The sequence below is a fragment of the Rana temporaria genome, chromosome 2 (assembly GCF_905171775.1).
Source record: "Rana temporaria chromosome 2, aRanTem1.1, whole genome shotgun sequence".
Classification (NCBI taxonomy): domain Eukaryota; kingdom Metazoa; phylum Chordata; class Amphibia; order Anura; family Ranidae; genus Rana; species Rana temporaria.
In genome coordinates, this window is record NC_053490.1 from 333,671,115 (window position 1) to 333,695,117 (window position 24,003).

Here is a 24,003-nt window from a genome sequence, read left to right on the forward strand (position 1 = left end):
AAATGGAAGTCAGATCCTTAGAAGTGGGCAACTTCTTAAGTGGAATACAATGAGACATTTTCGAGAACCGGTCAACCACCATGAGGATAACTGTGTTGCTCTGGGAGTTGGGTAAGGCCACAATGAAATCCATAGACAGGTGGGTCCAGGGCCTCTCTTCATTGGGTATGGGTTGTAGGAGGCCCACTGGTAGGTGTCGTGGAGTCTTACTTTGAGCACACACGGAAGAGGCAGCTGCGAAGGCGGTTATATCAGCACGTAGACTAGAATTGTTGGGAAATGGCCCAAAAGATATGATTCTTCCCAGGGTGGCCAGCAGCCTTGGGAGAATGGTAAGTCTGGAGCACGGCAGTATGGAGACTCGACCTGAGCAGCAAGAATTTTGTCACTCAAAGGAGAAGTGAGACTGATGCGAATCGTAGCCAGAATACGATCAGGAGTAATCACAGGAACCGGAACCAACTCCATCTTGGAAGTGGAGGAAAAGTGTCGTGACAAAGCGTCAGCCCTTAAATTCTTAACAATGCGTAAGAATGAGACAATGTAATTAAAACCTGACAAGAAAATAGCCCATCGCGCCCTTGTGGGAGAGAGACGTTTTAGCCTCAGACAAGAATGTAACATTCCTATGGTCAGTAAGAATGAGAGCCGGCACAGTGGTACACTCAAAGAGATGTCTCCATTCTTTCAGGGCTAAAATGATTGCCAACAGCTCTCTATCACCAATCTCGTAATTGCACTCCACAGGTGACAGTTTCTTGGAAAAGTAGCCACACAGATGCATAGCACTCTCAGAGCTAGGACGTTGAGACAGAAAGGCGCCAATTCCAGTTTTAGAAGCATCAACTTCAAGGATAAAAGGCAATGTAGGATCAGGATGTGCCAACACAGGAGCAGAAACAAAGGCAGCCTTGAGACTCTCAAAGGCCTTAATGGACTCCGGAGACCAACTCTGTGGGTTACCATCCTTCCTGGTCATATCAGTCAGGGGTTTGACCAGAGACGAGAAGTTCTGAATAAACTTCCGATAATAGATAATTAGCCAAATGTCAGAGCCAGAGATGAAGGTAGTAGAACAGCAATCAGTATCTGGAGCCAGAAGGGACGTCAGCCAAGCAAGTCATCAACAGGAACACAGGAGATAGTCTCTGTGATGTTGACCAAGGTGAAGGCAGGGAGCAACTAAGCTGGAAGGCTTAAGTAGGAAGGACTAACGAGCAGGATCATCTACAGGTGAATCATTGTGGAGAGATAGGAGATGGCAATTAGCTGATAGCTGAGAAGCCAGCTCAGAGAAGGAAGGGCTGAGCCCAGCCCTGACAGGTACTGCACACATGAGGGTCATTCAGAGTTAGGAGACTTTTAACTTTTGACATGACCCGGCTCCTAAATGCGTCAGGATTTCATGCGGACTCTATTTCTGTAATGTAACAATTTTTGATAATTGTGAAGCATGACAGATGTAATGAAACATGTTTATATTTGTCAGTAGCCAGAACTCATATTTTAACTCCATTTATTTTATTTGATTTTGTCAAATAAAGTTTTTACTAAAAAACAATATTTTGTTTTGTATTTGTATTTAGCTGCTAAAAAATCCCCTGGGCAAACCAGTCCATTTAGATTTTTTGGGGGTGTGCAGAGCTTAAACTCTTCCATATGCGTTTTTTCTATTTAGACAGTTTTTTTATTACTTGTTGTTGCTAATTCTGAAATCTAAAAAAAGTTTTTTCTAAACAATCTACTGATTATAAATTTACCAGAAGCCATTTAAAGCGATAACTTTGGGGTTGATTTACTAAAACTGCAGAGTGCACAATCTGGTGCTGCTGTGCATGGTAGCCGATCAGCTTCTAGCTTCAGCTTGTTCAATTAGGCTTTGACAAAGAAAACTGGAAGCTAGTTGGTTCCTATGCATAGCTGCAGTAGATTTTGCACTCAGCAGTTTTAGCAAATTAACCCCAGCAATTTGATTTGGAAGGACTTGCATTCTGTGAAATATTGAATGTATTTCTTTGGGTTCCAAAAATCCAAAAAAATCTAGAAAAAAAAACTCTGTAATATGCTGAAACTTACTAGTCCTCAGTTGGCTGCCTTTTTCAGGTTTTATTTGCCCTATTTGCTCTTGTTACTTCTGCCAATAACCCACTATGCTCATCCCTACACGGTTTCCATGAAAAAAACAGTTGTTGATACTCTAGGACGGGAAGTGAGGCAGAGAGCACTGACAGAATCAACGCTTTTTGCATATATGGTACAGACAATGGTATATATAAGTTTATTGTTGGGGTTTACATACACCTTAATACTCATTCAGTTGTCAAATACCTAATGAATTGTATGCTAAGAACTTTAAAATACAATTTAGTATTTCAGGTTCAAAAGTTGACCAGTATCGCTTAACATACAAAAGTAGTACAATAGTAGTGCTACATTATCTATGGAATGATCAATTCCGTCCAGCAGTTTGGTTTTTTAATGAAATCTGTGTTCCTCTGTATTGGCAAATAATTAAAGTAGAAGTGCATGATGTAATGTTGGTTAATATGGAGTTACTATCAATTCCATTCATTATGTAACTGATTTTCTTGAAGTCCCACGCTATCTCTGAATTCAGTTTTAAAAGTTAAAGTGCTTAGTGTGGCTACAAGTCAGCCTGCCCATTGTGCAGCTCATGTAAGTCCTGACTTTGAACCAGTGAAGCCATTTTTATTAATCATTGCATTGGCAGAGAAAGAAGCAGTGCTAATTTTATCCAATGCTATAGATAGAGCATTTGTAGGACATGAACCACTTCAGAGCCAGATCCCGATTAAAAGATTACAAATCTTTTGAGTGGCATCCTACACCACCTCCTTTAATCTTGTTTCTCCTTAATCACTAGAGATAGTTGGCAAGACTTTTTTTTTTTCCTATGTATGTTTGTTTTCCCTCTATTGGAGTCCCACCTGTATGGACACGAGGGGTTTTCCTAGCTAAGACTCTGTGATTGGTCAACAGTGACTTCCTCCGCTTCTCAAAAAGGAACTTTCTTGACCTAACAATGACTTTGTACTTAGACCTTTGAAGAACACACACTGGAATAACTGAAGCTCTACATCATTATTTGCAAAGCATCTATTTCAAGGATTGGGACCCTTTTATTTATTGAAAAGGATTAGCTTTTTGCCTTGGTAAAACTGGTTAATTTTTTTTCCTTTTATAAGAATCAAGAAAAAAAACTTTCAGAATTCTTTAAGTGTCTTCTACGGACAAAAAAAAACAAACCATGGGGAACATGGATGGAAAAACTGTTGAAGAACTAAGTGCTACAGAAATTCACCGATGGTATAAAAAATTTATGACTGAGTGTCCATCTGGTCAACTTACTCAGCATGAATTCAAGCAATTCTTCGGCCTCAAGAACCTCAGCCCGGCATCTAACCAATATATTGAACAAATGTTTGACACGTTTGACTTTAACAAGGTAAATCATATATACCTGCTTATGACATTCCACAATATATTGAATATCTGTGCTTTGTTTTGTTTATTTATCGCCATATAACCTTGAGTGGTACAACTAGTTTCTCTGACAAAGAATGTAGACTGCCATAACAACAAATGATACAGATTCTGTTCAGATACTATATATACTATGCTGCACTAGGTTTGAGTTTCACATTTAGACAAACTTTTAAATAGAAAGCAATCTATATTTGTTTTTATTAATATATAAATAGAGTATGCCCTTTTTTATTAATATGCGAAAAGAGTATACCTGTAAAAAGCAACTAAAAGTTCTTACTTAATACATTTTAAAATACAGTTTTTACATTGTTCCTATATTTCCTATTTATAGTAAATAGTGATGAACAGATCTGGAGATTTACTGATTGGCAATTTTAAATTGCTAAAATATTTCCACGTAGATCTGTCTGATCTATAGTAAGGCATATATGCTAGGAAGCACACACACTCATGATTCATTAATTGTATGATTGGGATTTTATCTTTATGCATACATGTATTTTAAAGAGAATATAAATATTTATAATTTGCCAAAAAACATGATTTTAAATACATTCGCTCATCACTAATTAGAAAACAAGCACAAATGGCAAGATTTAAACCTATATATATTTACATGAATTGGTTTGTGTGACCTACAGTGATACACAATCATAAAACTAAAAGGAGCAATATGGCATAATTTTAAGATGATATGCTATAAAACGGTGGCTTAACTGTTTTATGCAAGGAACCATGAAGGGCCCCCTGACCCCAGGACAGGGCCCTTTCCTCTGAGCCTGGTGGTGGAACACCAGGGCCCAGTCACAAGTGGGTGGCTGCTTATAAAGGAACCAATTTATCAATTTTCCCCAGAGGAAAATGGACAGGCAGTCAGGAGGCAACATGTAAACACACATGTACTCACACACACATATACTGTGTGTGTTTGTGTGTGTATAAATATATATATATATATACACACACACAATTATAAACACACACATATATGCACATACATGCACACACGGGCACACATACATACATACATGCGCATGCACATGCATACATACATGCGAACACACATACATGCGCACACATACATACATACAGTACATGCACACACACACATACATGCGCACACACACACACACATACATTCATGCGCACACACACATACATGCGCACACACACATACATGTACACACATATAAACACACATGCATACAGCCTTTTAAAAATCTTCAGTCATTTACCATAGCTCTTCTTGCTGGCCCCTATATGTCACTGATATAAAATCTACAGATTTTATTCTGTATAACTAAACAGAAATAGGGTGGATGTTTAAATGTAAATACTGGTAGGTTCTATGCCAGCCTGGATAATTTTTAGAAACCTCTTGTCAATAAATTACAGCAAAGTTAGCTCAAGAGGTAATTCTGTCGGAAACTTCTGTCCCACAAAGAAAGGAGTTTAAAATAATAGTATAAATTACAAAATAGGATGCTCAGAATGGTTAATACACATAGGTAGTTCTAGCTATAAATCCATACATTATTGGATATATCAAAGATAAACTGATCCACCAGAGTGTATCTGGTGAACATTGGCCTTTACAAAGATCTCTAATATCTAATCAGATTTAAAAGACTGAGATGGAATACAACAGTGCGGGCAAAATTTTAAAGTATTCTATAGTTTTTCAGTAGTCCTCATAGCAATCATAGGTGCAAAGAGCAACCCATAGCAACTAAGCTGCTATGTACCATTATTGTTTTGACTTTGTGCAAAACTTAAAACTAAAAATGGAAATACTTAAATACTTATTGCTATGGTGTAAGGTACAACAGCACTTTTTTTGTGAAGTCTTCCAAATAATAAGTCAAAATCTACTGTTTAGCAAAATAGGGCCTTATGTCCCGTACACACGATCGGAATTTCTGATGGCCTAAAATCCGATGGAATTTTTTGTCGGAATTCCGTTCAAGCTGTCTTGCATACACACTGTCAGACCAAATTCCGACCGTCCAAAACGCGGTGACGTAAAACACTACGACAAGCTGAGAAAAATGAAGTTCAATGTTTCCGAGCATGCGTCGACTTGATTTTGAGCATACGTAGGTTTTTAATCCGTCAGAGTTGCACACAGACGATAGGAAAGTCAGATAGGGCCCACACACGATTGGAATTTCCGATGGAAAAAGTCCATCGGACTACAGTGGCATTTTCTGTATGTCGCACTACTACAGCAAATATAAAGTTTGTATACACCTAGCTATAACACCTAGTATATGAGCTAGTTGAAAATCAATTCCAAAAATACAGGCATCAATATGGATTTGGTCCCCCAATTGCAGCTATAACAGCCTACACTCCTGAGAAGGCTTTCCTCAAGTTTTTGAAGTGGGCCTATGGGAATTGGTGTCAATTCAGAGAAAAGAGCATTTGTAAGATCGGGTCCTGATGTTGGATTATGACATCTGGTTCATAACCGGCATTCCAATTCTCGCAAAGATGTTCATAAGCGTTGAGGTCAGAGCTCTGTGTAGGCCTCTCGAGTTCCTCCATACTAAACTCATTATACCACGTCTTTATGGACCTAGCTTTGTACACAGGGGAATAGCATGCCTAAACTGTTGCCTCAAGATTGGAAGTGCACATTTATCTTTAATATCTTTGTATCTTTAACTATACTCTTAACTGTAAACACCTGAACTCATTCATTTGGAAGGATGTCCACATGCTTTTAGCTATGTAGTGTGTGTGTGTGATAGTCAAGTGTCCACAATCATTTGGCCATTTAGTATACACTGCGAATGGGCTTGAAAAGACTCATGCCCATCAAGTTCAACTATTGATTGATTTACTGCAGTTTATGTAACCATATGTGGTTTGTACGCCATAGCATGTAATCAAACTTTCCTCTTAATAATTATAACCAGTCTTTTACTAAAGGAAATAAATGAAATGGTACCTTTCTCATTCTTTACTTAAATACATATCACTACACATCGTAATGTATCAGAATTGGCCGAAAAGTAGAACGTTAAATAAACAAACTTTTCACATCCAGCTCTGATATTCACTGCAAGGGACTACAGGCATACCCCACTTTTAAGTACACAATGGGGTTTATTTACTGAAGCTGGAAAGTGCAAAATCAGGCTCACTTCTGCACAGAAACCAATGAGCTTCCAGGTTTTATTACCAAAGCTTAATTGAACAAGCTGGGGTTAGAAGCTCATTGGTTTCTATGCAGAAGTGAGACTGACTTTGCACTCTCCAGCTTTAGTAAATAAACCCAATTGTGTACTTAAAAGTGGGGTATGCCTGTATGTTCCACACTATAAGTTCACTCCCCTAAGATATGACTAAATCAACTTGAACACCAGGTGAAATGTGTTTCCTCTTATACTGGACTGAACATTTACATGCGGACATATGGAATCTGAATAGAACCATACAATTAATGAATCACAATTGAATGCATTCCTTAATTCTATCAATCTATTCAGATCAGTCTAAACTGCTTGCAAGTGTTCAAGAAAATCAAACCCGTGAACAATCATGTCCTGTGATAACCTTTTTTTTTTTCTTGCTGATCCATACCTATGATTGATGGTTTCAACAATCAGTTGTAAGATGCCGTAGGTAGGAAGGGGCAGGTATAAGCGTTGACTAAAGTACTGTATATGCCCTGCTAAAAATGTATGTTTTAAATACAGTAAAGTAGGAAATGATTACAACCCCTGTCAGATTGTTACCACCACCTGCAGCTCCATTCCAGACATTTTCCTTTGCTTTGCTGCTGAAAATGGTTTTGACAGACAGGCAAGTGAGGAAAAACCTGCAATGTGGACCTGAGCTGATAAGGTTCTTGTCCCCCCCCCCCCCTACTCTACTAAAAAAAGTATTATATACACCAGTAAAAATCTGAGATTGGCTCTAACTCTTCCCAACTATACAAAATGTAGAGAACAATTGTTGGCTAGATATACACTTAGAGCAACAGAGTAGGGATTTTCATAGTTTTCCCAGGCACTCATACAGGTTGCAAAAATAATGTTCAAGCTCCTCTTGGTGCTTACTTTGCAGATGCAAGCCCGATAGCAGGCTTGGTGTCACAACAGAAGCTAATATCATAAATAATAATTTAATAACGTTATAGTTAAAAAACATTTTATCAGGATAAAAGCCTTCAAATGATGTTTTAGCATGAATTGTACTTTACATTTTTCAGGATGGTTACATGGATTTCATGGAGTATGTGGCGGCTTTGAGCTTGGTCCTGAAAGGGAAAGTGGAACAGAAGCTAAGGTGGTACTTTAAGTTATATGATGTTGATGGAAATGGCTGTATTGACAGAGGAGAGCTCCTAAATATAATTAAGGTAAGAAATTCTGGGAATTTTTATTTTACCTGTAAAACATTTTATATTTTACTTTTTATCCTAAAATGTTTGACGCTATGAACTATGTCAATATTTTTTAGACAATATATAATATAATGGATTTCCTAGTTATTATTTAAACTATATATTTTTATATAAAAGTAATCTGTATATAAAAATGTACTCAAAATGTATTTAATGATTATTATTATGCTGGTATTTGCTTCTAAAAATATAACTAGCCAGTGCGTGCAGTATGTTTATGTAAAAATGTGTATCAAAGAGAACAAAGAAAAAGAGCCAATCCAGGTGAAGATAGAGAGAGTGAGTGATTGAGTGAGTGCTACAAATGTGAACTAAATCTCCTCAAGGCGCTGTATCCAATGTCGTCGTCCAGTCACGCTTCAGAATAGATATGTCTTAAGTTTTTTTCTGAAGGCCTGATGGTTCACTTCCATCCGAATGTCTGTAGGTAGAGTGTTCTATAGCCACGGTCCTTGGACTGCGAATCTTCATTCTCTTTTAGATTTGTAGCAGAACTTGGGAATGTGGAGGAGGTTCTGATTAGTTGATCGCAGGGCCCGATTTGGAGTGTAGTGTTTTATTTTTCTCGCATAAGTATTGCGGCGCGATTCCTTGTGTGCATTTGTGGGTGAGGCAGAGGGTCTTGAAGGTTACCCAATTCTTTACGGCTAGCCAGTGGAGGGACCTAAAGACTGGGGAGATTGATAAAAACCCAACTGAAGAAAAAAGGCTTTGAATGGTATTTATTTCATAAACTAACATTCTACAATAATGCATTTATTGTTTATTAATTGGACATGGGTGTTAAAATCATAATTCGGTAAAATTAGAAATAATTGCTAAGTAACTCACAGAACTTAATGAATTGATGTTGTAGTAGTGGTCTTTACAGCAACAACCCTAATGAATATTAATCATGTTTGATCTTTCTGGAAGATACAATTGTGTCTTTTTTTTTTTTACAAATTTGAGTCGACCAAACCACAACCCTATCACATGTATTCACATGTGGGATGGTTGATTTCCCTATCTAGAAGAGTGTATGAAACTGTACACCAAACTGAAGAATGATAATACAACTTTCATTAAGTTTTTAATGTTCAACTGAAACACATTTATTTACAAAGCAAGTTTTATTCTGTATCTTAAACTTCTCCAATTTGGATAAACGACTGCCTAATGAGCATAACAGTGATTATCTAAACTACTTGTAAAATTAGGTACTTTGCTGGCTTGTGCCTTCAGCAATATCTTTGGTTTAACGTTAAAGTGGAGGTTCACCCAAAAAGTTAATTTTTAACATTAGATTAAGGCTCATTTTGTCAAGGGGAATCGGGTGTTTTTTTTTAAATCAAAGCAGTACTTACCGTTTTAGAGAGCGATCTTCTCCGCCGCTTCCGGGTATGGGCTGCGGGACTGGGCGTTCCTATTTGATTGACAGGCTTCCGACAGGCTTCCGGCGGTCGCATACATCGCGTCACGATTTATCGAAAGTAGCCGAACGTCGGTGCGCATGCACCATATAGAGCCGCACCGACGTTCGGCTTCTTTCGGCTACTCGTGACGCGATGTATGCGACCGTCGGAAGCCTGTCGGAAGCCTGTCAAACAAATAGGAACGCCCAGTCCCGAAGACCATACCCGGAAGCGGCGGAGAAGATCTATCTCTAAAACGGTAAGTACTGCTTTGATTTAAAAAAAAACACCCGATTCCCCTTGACAAAATGAGCCTCAATCTAATGTTAAAACTTTTTTTTCGGGTGAACTCCCGCTTTAAGCAATTTGCAGTTACTACAGCAGTTAGGTTTAACAAAGAAAAGTCAAAGATGTCAGACATTCATGTATGCAAAAATGTAGACATTCTGATAACATCTTCCATTAATGAAGACAGAGATCAGATGTGAGACATCAAAATGGACACATATTGGCCCAGATTCAGGTAGATCGGGGCAATATTTGCGTGGGCAAAGAGCAAAGATTTTTCTCTGCGCCCACGCAAATATTTCGTTTTGCCCGCGATTCACGGAGCATTAGCTCCGTAAATTGCGCGGGCGCAATGCTAATTAGCCCTGCGTAAGGGCGCCTAATGTAAATGATCCAGCCGGGGGCGGGAATCATTTAAATTAGGCGCGCTCCCGCACCGAGCGAACAGCGCATGCTCCGTCGGGAAACTTTCCCGACGTGCATTGCGGCAAATGACGTCGCAAGGACGTCATTTGCTTCTAAGTGAACGTGAATGGTGTCCAGCGCCATTCACGAATCACTTACGTAACCGACGTGAAATTTAAATTTCACGAGCGGGAAGCGCAGCTATACTTTAGCATTGGCTGCCCCTGCTATTAGCAGGAGCAACCTTGCGCTAAAGTTGCCGTACGGAAACTCCGTACCTTGCGTGCCCAGGGCCCGCGCAACTTTTGTGAATCGGTGGTAGTATGCAATTTGCATACTATACGCCGATCACAATGGCCGCGCCCCCTAGCGGCCAACGCAAGAATGCAGCCTGGGATGTGAAGGCATAAGGAGGCTTATGTCTGTCACATCCTAGGCTGCAGTCGGTGTAACGAGGTTCCTGAATCAGGAGCACTCGTTACACCGGAGCAAGTAAGCCCTTGCGCCGCGCAACCTATGGTTGCGCGGGCGCAAGTGCTTCTTGAATCTGGCCCAGTAAGTATATTCGATTTAAAATAATACAATAACATTTTTGATTAATGAAAAAGTTTATATTTCTTTCAGGCTATTCGGGCTATTAACAGATGTAATGATGAGATGACTGCGGAAGAATTCACTGATATGGTTTTTGATAAAATAGACATCAATGGGGATGGTGAGTAATCTTTGAACTGTTTTGCATAAATCAAATATCTTAAATAGAAGTTTCACAAATTGTATGTAAACCCCTTTAGCTATCATTAAGCTGGCTATGTAATCTATACAATCTATGTTGTGTCGGGCCTACCTGACTAAATACAAATTGTATATATTGTTTAGGTAGGTCCTTGAACAACATACAGTGCCTTGAAAACATATTCATACCCCTTGAAATTGTCCACATTTTATCATGTTACAACCAAAAATTTTAATGTATTTTATTGAGTTTTTTTGTGATAGACCAACACAAAGTGGCACATAATTGTGAAGTGGAAGGAAAATGATAAATGTTTTTCAAGTTTTTTTTACAAATAAATATCTGAAAAGTGTGGTGTGTATTTGTATTCAGCCCCCTTTACTCTGATACCCCTAACTAAAATCCAGTGGAACCAATTGCCATCAGAGTTCACCTAATTAGTAAATTGAATGCAATTTAATCCAATGTAATTTAATCTCAGTATAAATACAGCTGTTCTGTGAAGCCCTCAGAGGTTTGTTAGAGAGCCTTAGTGAACAAACAGTATTGTGAAGGCCAAGGAACACACCAGACAGGTCAAGGATAAAGACGTGGAGAAGTTTAAAGCAGGGTTAGGTTAGAAAAAAATATCCCAAGCTTTGAACATCTCACAGAGCACTGTTCAATCCATCATCTGAAAATGGAAAGAGTATAGCACAAGTGCAAACCTACCAAGACATGGTCTGGCAGGGAGAGCATTAATAAGGGAAGCAGCCAAGAGGCCCATGGTAACTCTGGAGGAGCTGAAGAGATCCACAGCTCAGGTGGGAGAATCTGTCCACAGGATGGTCATGCACTCCACAAATCTGGCCTTTAGGGAGAAGAAGTGGCAAGAAGAAAGCCATTGTTGAAGGAAAGCGATAAGAAGTCCAGTTTGAAGTTTGCACGAAGCCATGTTGGGGACACAGCAAACATGTGGAAGAAGGTGTTCTGGTCAGATAAGACCAAAATTGAACTTTTTGGCCTAAAACCAAAATGCTATGGGCCAGATTCTCCAATAATCTGCGGCGGCCTCGCGTAAGCTATTTACACTACGCCGCCGCAACTTACTGGAGCAAGTGCCGTATTCCTCAAGCACTTGCTCCGTAGTTTGCGGAGGCGTAGTGTAAAAGGCCCGGCGCATCCCCGCGTATTTCAAAGGGGGCGGCTTATATTTAAATTAAGCACGCCCCCGTTCCGATCGAACTGTGCATGCGCCGGGCTAAAAATAGCCCAGTGCGCATGCTCCAGTTCTCGGCGGAAAACGTCAATGACGCCGACGTGTGCGTCATTGACGTAAAGTCGTATTCAAGAACGACTTAGGAAAACGACGTACCCGACGGGAAAAGACGACGCGGACCCGACGCCATACTTAACATGGCATACGTGGGACTGGCGTAAGGTTGCCCCTCATATAGCAGGGGTAACCTTACGCTTACGCAAACTACGTAAGCGACGGTTACGCAACGCAATTTCGTTCGGGAATCGGCGTATCAGGCTCATTTGCATAAACAAATGAGACCTGAACGTAAACGCCACCTAGCGGCCGGCGGCGAATTACATTTAAGATCCGACAGTGTAAGTGACTTACACATGTCGGATCTTTAGCGTATCTATGCGAAAATGATTCTAGGAATCACTCGCATAGATACGCGGGTCAAAAAATAGAGATACGACGGAGTTTACTGAGATACTCCGTCGTAACTCTACTGAGAATATGGCCCTATGTTTGGAGGAAAACTAACACTGCAAAACGCACAACTGTAAAACATGGTGGTAGCAGCATCATGTTGTGGGGATGCTTTTTTCAGCAGGGACAGGGAAGCTGGTCAGAGTTCATGGAAAGATGGATGGCGCCAAATACAGGGCAATCTTAGAAGAAAGTCTCTAAAAGACTTGAGACTGGGGTGAAGGTTCACCTTCAAGCAGGACAACAACCCTAAACATACAGCCAGAGAGAGGGACTAGCAGGAACACCATGAATTTCACACAAACAAAGCAATATAAAGAGATCAGGATACTTTTTTTCATACAAGTACATGGTACAACAGGCACATATAAGTAATATTGAATGCTGGGTTTACATATTCTTTAAAACGGCACTTACCATATCCCTCCAACTGCACATTTTATCCCCAAGCACCATATTATGAGCCCCTACACAACATAGTCTACTGTAACTCCATCCATTTGCACATTTATAACCTTCCCTCTACAATACTAAGCTCCTCAAGCAAGGCCTTAAAGCGGGAGTTCACCCAATGATGTTTTTTTTTTCTCTTTTCCCCTTAGATGGATGCTCGTTTTGTCTAGGGGAATCGGCTAGTTGTTTTAAAATATGAGCCGTACTTACCGTTTTCGAGATGCATCTTCTCCGTCGCTTCCGGGTATGGGTCTTCGGGAGCGGGCGTTCCGTCTTGATTGACAGTCTTCCGAGAGGCTTCCGATGGTCGCATCCATCGCGTCACTAGTAGCCGAAAGAAGCCGAACGTCGGTGCGGCTCTATACTGCGCCTGCGCACCGACGTTCGGCTTCTTTCGGAAAATCGTGACGCAATGGATGCGACCGTCGGAAGCCTCTCGGAAGACTGTCAATCAAAATAGGAATGCCCAGTCCCGCAGCCCATACCCGGAAGCGGCGGAGAAGATGCATCTCGTAAACCGTAAGTACAGCTCATATTTTAAAACAACTAGCCGATTCCCCTAGACAAAACGAGCATCCATCTAAGGGGAAAAAAGTGTTATGTACGGGTGATCCCCCGCTTTAACCCACACTCCCCGAAGAAAGATGTGGTTTACATCAACAGTGACTGGTTTCTGTAGAATAGGGACTCCTGCTGACATCATAAAACGCAGCTCACCTCTTTAGTGTACCGTCACAATCCCAGTTTATAGCATTGTGCACAGAGTTAGGCAAACAAAATGAAAACAAAGCACAGTATTGAAATAGCTCCCTCAGCTGGACTAACTGTTAAATTGCATATAGTGATTATAGATTTTGTCTGCACCCTATTGCAGTGTTTGTTTTCTTCTAGGCCCCATTTTAACTACTTCATTTACTGCCCTGATGGGTCCATTAGAAAATAAATAAAATCTTTAAAACTGTATACTATAAGCTCATCACTGTCATCTTGGCAACAGGATATATATATTAATGTACAGGCACGTGTTCACAGACATTAAAGCACAGAAAAAATAAGACAGACCTCAGATCACTCATCTCGAAAGTTAAGAAAAAGGTTCAAATCATTCTTCCCCTTTTGCCCTTATTCTTTTGAGCTGGAGAAGTTCCATACAGTACTAATTCAGTTCTTACCACCAATACCTGCCTCCAGTTTATTCATCCCAGTGTCCACAAGTGCTCAGCAGAACCCCAGAGGCATACTTCAGCTAACAGGTTTGGGGGCATATGGGTAAGGAAACATTTTTGCAAGTTTCCTTATCTTTTATTGACACCAGAAATCATGAGATGTTGCCACAATTTCAGATTGCTCTTGATAATCTTTTTAAGCTTAGTCTTATAAATCTTTTAATTCTGTGAGGAAATCTGAACAGATATTTTTTACAAACTTAAATATTTATGCAACCAGCAACATAAATTGGTAATGTACATATGAATCGCTAAGCTTCCAAGTATTTCTAAGCATCTACGTGACTTCATTATTATCCCAGGCCATACGCTATGGATTTGTTTGCAGTGATTACTGTTGAATTATTGTCTGTATGACATCTATCTCACGTTTTCTCATTAGGTGAATTATCATTGGAGGAATTTATTGACGGTGTTCAGAAAGATGAGCTACTCTTGGAAGTGTTGACCCGCAGTCTGGACCTGAAGCATATTGTTTACATGATACAAAATGATGGCAAAAGGATGGAAATCTCAGAGCGACCCCGACCCGAAATTACAACTGGAACATCGCCTCCCTGAGCCTGCAGAACTTTTGTCTGAGCTTGTGATTTTTTTAACTCCTTTACCCTGGAATTTGCCTGTAACATGCCCATGATGGTTTGTATAGGACAAGATACTCCAGGAAACAGTTCCCATAACTAAATGGCACTTTGAAAATTGGCTGCTGTCATATTATTTATTAGAACCCTACAACAACATAGAGGGGTTTATTAGGCTAGATATTGTGATTTTATCATGGTCTGTTATATTTGCCTTGGACACAATGATTGCATATTTTTTTAAAGATGCTTGTTTCTCAAAGAGAGCAGACTCTTAACGGATACTTGTTGGTTCTGAACTGTACCTTGAAGGCCCGGTATTAAAGTTTTACTGAGGGTAAGGTTTGTTATTTTAGTTCCTGTTGTGTAACTTTCATTTTACTTCCTCTGTGATTACTGAGACAGGAAACTAGTGGAAATCTCAATGCGGACCCATACATCTTTAAAAACCGTTTCTAAGGTTGTTCCTTGCCCTATTCCAATAAAATAAACTCTTCCACTTAATAAATCTAATAGATTAGGCAACTTTGCCTGAATTATGGGGATCTGTTTAGTGTGGGAATTGTTTATTGTAGAAATTGTAGATAAAAATGAATGTGACTTCCCAGAGAAACATCAAAGTTGAAAGCCACATGCCTCTTAGCTCCTTCTTAATTAGTGAATACTGGACTTTTTTTCTGTTGGACTCATCTGTTAAAACAGTGGCACCAGCAATCAGCTGTCTAAATGCTAGAGGATTTATTAAAGCTTCTGACAAACTTAGCATCGGATCCTATAGCCACTTAATAAGGTTGTGTGTCTTTTATGACATTCTGTTGTTGTTTATTTATACCTCAAGCTCAGGCTTTGATTTATAGTTGAAACTGAAAGCTAAGCCTTGAAATATATGCATGAACCATAGTCCACCTGTCCAAGATTTTTGTTTTCCATCCAGATCTAGCAGTATTGAATCAGGCCACTCCACTGCTCAGAATCAACTCTTGCTAATAATATGATGACCTGAGGACACCAGTTGCTCATCCGTATGAAAATGCAGGCCATGTATTCCCAAGTAGTTTGCTGCCCGTCACATAGATAAAAAGAAACAGCAGTGAGCTTTGCATGACAAGCAGCACATGTGGAGCTCTAGCAGAATCAAAGGTATGGTTGATTAAATAGATTTGAATTTAAAGTGTAGATCTAGCTGGGAGCCCAAATAGTAGAGCCCTTTGAATTCAGTGAGCAATATTTACCTCTTATAGGGTAAAGTGGGTGGGGAAAGAGGGGGGGAAAGGGTATTTCCACATTTTGTGTACAGCTAAATACGCAGTTGCAATCTTTACTTGATAGCATTAGCAGTACACTTTTTGACTGGTCCTTTAAATTTTCCTTTGCGGCCCATCTTCCACCCTTAGACTCTTCAAAATATGCTGACATTAATAATTTCACAAGGACCTTCAAAGTAAGCTCAAGGCCTGAGAAAATACCTACAAAATAATGACTTGATCAATGTTAATAAGATCATTTCTTCACATTCCTAAAGCTGGTGACTCAGCAAATCCTGTCATCTACTTTACGGTCAGAATATTTGTAATGGATGTAATTGATTACTATCATTAAAGCGGAGCTCCGGTCAAAAAAACTTTATTTTTTTTTGTTGCAAGATTGTAATTGTCACATAACATAGTCCCCATAAGATGGCAATAGCTCCCCAGCCGTTAAAGTAATATTGGTCCACACTTGCTTAATTTTCTTCTTCTCCCCATCTGGCCGAATCCATTATGTGTGTGGGCATTTGAAGCCCAGTTCTTTTCCCTTCCTGGATTGTCTGCGGTGCATGCTGGGTAACCTACATCTCGCGCGTGCGCTGTAGAGCGGCGCTCACAGTGCAGTTTGTTTATTCTTTTGTCATGGCAACGGAGGAACGTCCCGCACCATTGCAACAGTGATAACACAATTTACGCTTGAATAAAACTCTGAATGACTCCCCTTTCCAATATATCTTTTATATGAGAAGTAAGGTCTTTGTGCCCTTTTTGAACATGGCGCGGTAAGCATCGGCACAGACAAGCGCACAGTCCTGGGAAATGATGACACTGGTAGCACAGAAGTCTGTGCGGCTTAGGTAGGATAGGAGAACCACCGCGGTCCAGGAAGAAGGCAGATTAGGAATTTTGCCTAGCAACAGGGTGTTCCAGGCAAGTAAAACATTTTTTTCACACAGAACTTTTTTAACACTATTAAAAGGAAGCTACTGAAGCAAAGTATGATTTTATGGTGGAGCTCCGCTTTAAAGAAATCTGACTGCTCAAATAAACATGCCTCTTCTGGAGCAAGCTTCTCAAGAGTCACTGCATGTCTGCCTTATGCTTTTCTAGGCCATAGGTTGGCTCTGTGTATTGCAGAGGTGCTGCCTCTAGAGCGTAAGCTTTTGGACACATTAGATTTCCCTTTTTATTGGAGCAGCGAGAGGGATATTTTCATTTTAGGTCAACTTAAATCTATGCAGTTATATGTGATGTGCTTTGATAGTTTGCCCCCAAACTCATATATATAGCATTTTGGATGCACATTACCTGCTATGCTACAGTATGTTAAGCATCTTCTGTGGGACACCTTCACCACATTGAATCTGTTCTTTGAAATGTTGTCATTTTTTCACAGTGCAGACGTGAGGGAACCCTAAGTGAATTGAACTCCTTATCTGTCCATTTCCTTTTTTGCATGTGTCAGCCAAAAGATCAAATAAGGTTATGTGGTTTGTGATAATGCAGAATATCCATAAGGCGCTTTGCCATGTCATCAATGTAATATAAGACACAATCATGTAATGGACCTTTTTGCCAACTTGGATAGATGAGGGTGTACTTCAGAAATAAGCGTGAGTGTGAAGGTGGCTCACATCTCTTTCTGTAAACAGGACATCAACTGAAACAGGATCTAGAGGCTCCCTTTACCAATTTATTCACATTGGTCCACCCAATGCAGTTAGTTGGCGAACAAAAGATCACAGTGGATAGGCCTGATTCAATGCAAATCTGTGTTTGAGTAAACTAATTTACTAGTCACTATATTTTGTACATGTGGCTAGAAAACTTTAACTTTCATTCTGTGTATGAAGTTTAATCCAACCATAATGAAAGGCCTTATGGAGGCCAGAACACATGCATTTGCAAAGCTAGATCAGAAAACAGTTTTATTGGTATGTGTGTGGATGCCTTATCTGTCTGCTGTATACAGTTGACTGCTGTGTGATGTCTGTATTTAATATACAATGCAAACGATACCTGAAATTACAAAATAAAAAAATAAAAAAAATTCAGCACAATATAAAATGACGGTCATATCTCTGCCTGTCCTGTCTTCTTTGATGTACAGTAGTCAATAATATACATTATATAAATATGTGTGTTTGTGTGCATGTATATATATATATATATATATATATATATATATATATATATATATATATATATATATATATATATATATATATATATGCTGGTTTATGTATCCTACCTATCTTACTATCTTATTGCATATGCTGACCTCCGTTGCTACTGATTTTTGCCTGGTTTACATCTCATATCTGATAAAAGTTCAAGTTTACATTGTATGGCAGGAAATACCTGCTGTATAGCAGGTAATATTTATTATTATTTATTACCTGGACTATATTTTTTTTTTTTTTTAGGCCTTCAATGCTTTTTCCCCACATAAGTAGATTTTATTATGGAAGTTAAAAAGAAGCCTCATTGTTTTAAAGTAGATCCCTCCCTGGGTTTGTCTACACCTGGATTGCATTCTAGTAAAGATTTTTTTTTTTTTTTTTTAAATATTGGTTCATTGTCCATTGACCTATAAAATAATCACATTTCTTATATACACTTTTTTGAACATTAAGGCCCAGATTCACAGAGAGCGGGCGCACATTACGCCGCCGTAGCGCAAACCAATGTACGCTACGCCGACGCAACGCAGAGAGGCAAGCATGGAATTCAGGAAGCCAGTGCTCCCAATGCTGCGTCGGCGTGGCGTAGGTTTCGAAGGCGCAGGCCCGCGTAGGTGGAGGTGGGCTTGCCCCATGAAAAAACCCATGCAAATGAGGCGTGACCCCATGCAAATGATGGTTTGAGAGCCAGACAAGTACGTTTAACGAACTGCGCATGCATCGTGACGTGGACGCATCCCCGTGCACATGCTCACAACCACGTCGGAACAACTGCCTAAGATACGCCGGATCACTACCTACGCCATGAACGTAACCTACGCCTATCCAGACACACGTCCAACGTAAAATATGCCAGCCTGGCCGGCTTGTGTTCCCTGATGCAGACCTTTACATGTCTGCTGCTGAGTTACACCTCCTTTATGGGGCTTAACTTTACGCCAGACGTACAACTTTTGCGCACCTCTCGTAGCCTGCGTCGGGCGCGCGCAGGTTCGTGACTCACCTTTTTTTTTTTCTCATTTGCATATTTGAATGGCTAATCAAGCGTACAGCGTAAACGTGCGCCCACCCTACGCCGGCGTAGGCAAGTTACGTCAGCGGGATGAAGCCTGTTTTTAGGTGTATCTTACTTTGTGGGTCCGGCGCACAGATACGACGGCGCACATTTGCACTTACGTCGGCGTAACTTGATAAATGTCGGTGTAAGTGCTTTGTGAATCCGGGCCTATGACTCGTCTTCATCTGAACATATCTGTGTTTGGTCACTGCAATTCACATATAACAAGCCAACTTCTTTGAATGTTTTCACTACAGCCCAACGTATGTCAGTTCATGTTTAACCTCCCTGGCGGTCTTCCCGAGACTGACTCGGGGTTTGATTTTCCTGCTACGATCGGTAACCCCGAGTCAGTCTCGGGCTCGCCTCGCTGAATCCACAGGCACTTTTTACTTACCTTGTCCCTGGATCCAGCGATGCCACCGCGCTGTGTGAGCGAGCGGGACCTCGCTCGATTCACATAGTGCTTCCGTGTGACGCCGATCTCCGTTCCCTGCGACGTTACGACGCACGGGGACGGAGAACGGCGCCAAATTCAAAAACGTAAACAAACACTTTACATACAGTATACTGTAATCTTATAGATTACAGTGCTGTATGTAAAAAAAACACACCCCCCCTGTCCCTAGTGGTCTGTCCTGTGTCATGCATGTCATTTTATATAATAAAAACGTTTCTTTCTCCCTGCAAACTGTAGATTGTCCATAGCAACCAAAAGTGTCCCTTTATGTCAAAAATAGTTTTAAATCAGCTAAAAAACAGCGATAATAAATTATAATCACTTGCAGAATTGTGCGATAGCGATTTGTGGGGAAATTCGTCATAAAAAAAAAAAAATAATGACAGCAACAATTCTGCAACTGAGCAAATTTCAGTGATTTTAATTTGATTACATTATTGAATAATTTTTATTATAATTATATTATTATTTGTTATAATTATTTATAATTATTTATTATATTATAATTTATAATTTTGTTTTTAAAAAAATGTCATACCCGGGATGCCTATTAGAATCTTGTTTGGTCAGATTTAAGTGAGTTATTTCTAAAAATGATAGACCTACAATATAAAACGCCAAATTTCCTTGCAAATAATGGTACCGCTTTCAGCACCTTTTTTCTGACAGAATCATACCGCCAGGGAGGTTAAGGGCTAATAATAATAAAAAATGCAGAAAATGTTACTAATTATGGATACAGCATTACTATATTTTATTAAATCGGTTGGCTATTAAACAGATTTTTGTATAATGAACAATAAAGGCGTGTGTGTCCTGGAGTTACAATATATTGCTTAAAAAGTCGAGTAAACTTGATGTGATGTTGATGTGAGAAATATCACTCTAAATAATTTTTTTAACTAAAATGATCTTTATAGTTTTATGTAATGAGAGTTAGAATAACATGACCCATTGTCATCCTCAGTATAGCTTATTTTGTACAGAATGACTATCCAGCTATATACTGGCCAACTACAGTCCACAGATCTAAATAAATAAAGTGGCCCGCCAAGTGTTTTGAATTTATATTTTTAAGTAAGTATTAACCTACATAAACACATTTAATAAATAAAGGGATAAGCACTTTAATATCTCAAGATCCATGACACCCATGATGAAAATTCATACCGATTCAGATTGGTACCTAGTGATTTAGCTTTTGGAACTGGCTATTGAAATTAACTATTTTCACAACTTCAATATAATATGTCTAGTTGTAAAATTAAAAATGGAAAATTTTATATTTTTCAGCTAGATAGATCAGCTAGCATACTATAAACAACAATATAATAATGTGCACAGACTTCAGGCAACTGACATGCTGACAGTTGACAGGCAGGTAATGGTCCAAACACCACTGACCTACATCAAAGACAGTTTATTGTAGTCTAAGCTTAAATACAGGTGTGTTGCATCAGTGCATCAATGCATATGAGAAAAACGTTAGTTCAGATACTCAATATTCCACCAGCTTTAATATTGCAGGGGGTGATATAATGATCCTTCTGTTGAGATTCTCAAGAATGGCAAGCATTCCAAATCGTATGAGAAGACAATCCAGCACTACGTAGGAGCATCTTTTAGTAAAATCTGAACACTCCGTATTTTCTGGGATCTTGGTAGAAGGCTGTTGACATCGTCCTAATTTAGGAACGGGTGATGGGTACAACTATGGGTATAATTATGGAAGCTGGCAAACAGTTTTGGGTGATGTTGCATTATTGCAAATACTGTTGCATGGCACCCAAACAATGTTGAGAACATTACAGAGGGAAGATCTAGGTCTCTGGAGGTTCATGTTTTATATGAGAAAACTAGTCTGTTGACTAAAGAAGCACCTGATCTCGGTCATATCTTTCTTTTGGTACTCAGACACAGCTTGAGGGTATCATTGGGTTCAAAATTGTATAAAAACTAGCATTATGTGCTGTGTTAATGTGGTGGAATATGGTTTGTTAAGTTTGCTACATATTCAAGAATACAATCTTTGTATATAAGACTATAGGCTCTATCTTATGCTGTATAAACAATAGGCCACTGGCCTCTGCAGCAAGGAGTGCATGGAAGGGCAACGCATGTCAAACAGAACCAAAGAAAATTCCCAGCTCAATTTACCAACCGAAGAGGCTCTGCAGCTTACGCATGTATTTAGAAACCCCCGTTTTTAACATTTATTGTTGGACAAGATAATTTGGTTGGTTGCAGGCTGGTCGGTAAGTTTAGCTGGGAATTTTCTTTTGTTTTGTTTGTCCATCTTATGCTGTGCATTTTGGAAGATGAACTATGCACTGTACTGCAATGGTCGGTATGGTAGCATGCTCGAATATTAAAATTGCATTGTGGTTTTTGTTTTGGAAGATTGGCTTTCAAAGTATTGAGTCTTCTGTAGTGCCATAGTTGTGTGGTTTTTAAAGTGGTAGTAAAGTCCCCTTTTTTCTTTATACCTATGGGTAAGCCTATATTAAGGATTACCTGTAGGTACAGTAAATATCCCCTAAATGTGCATACTTTAGGAGATATTTACTTAATAGCAGCTGGTGATGTCACTGCCACATGCTAACTGCACAAGTTGTAGTGATTCACTTGGCGCACTTCTGAAATTGTTCCTTCAAAAACAAGGTAGCTGTGGTAGCTCCCATATTTCTATCATGACAGGTTCACTTTAAGGGTGCTCCCGACCTTTGTAAGGGTTTGTGTCCTTTCATATCTCCCCCTTCCTCTTCTGGATTCTAATTTGGGCCAGTTAAGAAATCGGATCAGCACAAAATCCATTGCCATTGGATTAGGGAACACGTGTTGAGGTGACGTCATGTTTGGAAGAATCATAAAGTGGATTAGCAACTGCTAGGCCGCACTGGAAACGGAAAGCTGTTATTACCTGAACTGAAGAGAATATGTAGATAATGCAATAGTATCAGGAATTCAAAGAATAGACTACTGACAACAGGTAGTGGGTACTTTTGTCTAAAGGCCAAACTGGTCAGGGTTGATGATTAAAGTGACTAATGGGTTTTAAACAAATTGAGAGATCAAACTCATTAAAGCTCAAGATATAAAAGATAAGTTATAAAAAAAAAAGTAAATTAGCATTAGTGCTATATGTACTGTATATATAGAGTGTATATTATTGTCATGTAATTATATAGAACAGATGAAAATGGACATGCTGCCATTATCAACCAACTACTTTTACTGATGACATTTAAAAAAAAGAAAGCAACCGACTGAATTAAAAATGATTGGAGCAGAGCCTATTTTTTCTTCTGTGTCCAGGCTATACTTCATTTCCATCATGCATTAGAACTATAACATGTTACAAGTAATTTTGTTTAAATATGACATGTTGACAAAAACTGAAAAATGTATGTGTAATTAGCCTTTCTAGATATCAGAATACATGTTTATATGCCTTTAAAGCTAATTAGGTTTTTGCTACAAGTGAAATGGTAAAAGGGCTCCTCTTTTTTTAGTCCCACCATTAGCCTTCCTAGTGTATAAGCAGATTACAAAACTTGCAATTAGGGGGATTTTGTATCAAAAGAAATACATTTACATTTATTTATATAGGAATGTGCTCATTCTAATAAGACAATTCACAATTAAGATCAAAATTTACAAATACCGGTATGTTTTCATTTCTATAACTGTCTTGTGTACTTTAGTTGATGCTGCTGTAGATAACCCTTTACAGTTATCATTGGATAAAAGCGGGATGACAGCAGATATAAGAACATGCAATGCTAATACATTCTTTGTAGAAGATCACATATGACTTTATGTCCCATTTTGGATTGTATTGGGTGAGTATTACAATCAACAGAATGTGCCCTGGCATTTGAGGGACCTTCTACAGAAAAGATTTTAAGGTTACTAATCACTATGAAATTCAGATGCTGAAAATTATCATTGCCTGAGCCTTTTGATTTTAATGGATTGGACAATGTTGATGAGGTTTATGGGTATTAATTATATTTCTCATATGAAGTATTTTATAGGCTAGAACTATTATTTTTTTACCAACCGTTTTTGTTTCCCTGTAAGATGGCCTTGCACAGGGGGTATTTGGCCACTATACCTCTACCATGGGCATTATTACCCACTAATGAATGAGTATGCTAATTATGAATATTTAAAGATAATTATATTTGGCAAAAATTAAAAAACAGTTAATGATCCATTTATTTAAATTTCACTTGACCCCGCGTATTTTACGTTTTTTGTGAACGGCGCATGCGCTGTTCGTGAAAGAATCCCAGTGCGCATGCTCGAAATTACGCCGCAAAGCCTCATTGGTTTCGA

The 24,003-nt window shown here is 39.2% G+C and overlaps 1 protein-coding gene across 1 annotated transcript; it reads left to right on the top strand.

The window, feature by feature from the left end:
* The first annotated feature begins 2,907 nt into the window (after positions 1 to 2,907).
* On the top strand, positions 2,908 to 15,056 carry LOC120927076 (guanylyl cyclase-activating protein 1). The gene is made up of 4 exons (XM_040337502.1): positions 2,908 to 3,466; positions 7,730 to 7,879; positions 10,636 to 10,726; positions 14,517 to 15,056. The coding sequence occupies exons 1-4, from the start codon at positions 3,269 to 3,271 to the stop codon at positions 14,693 to 14,695; spliced, it is 618 nt and encodes a 205-aa protein (XP_040193436.1). The 5' UTR covers positions 2,908 to 3,268; the 3' UTR covers positions 14,696 to 15,056.
* The last annotated feature ends 8,947 nt before the right edge of the window (positions 15,057 to 24,003 follow it).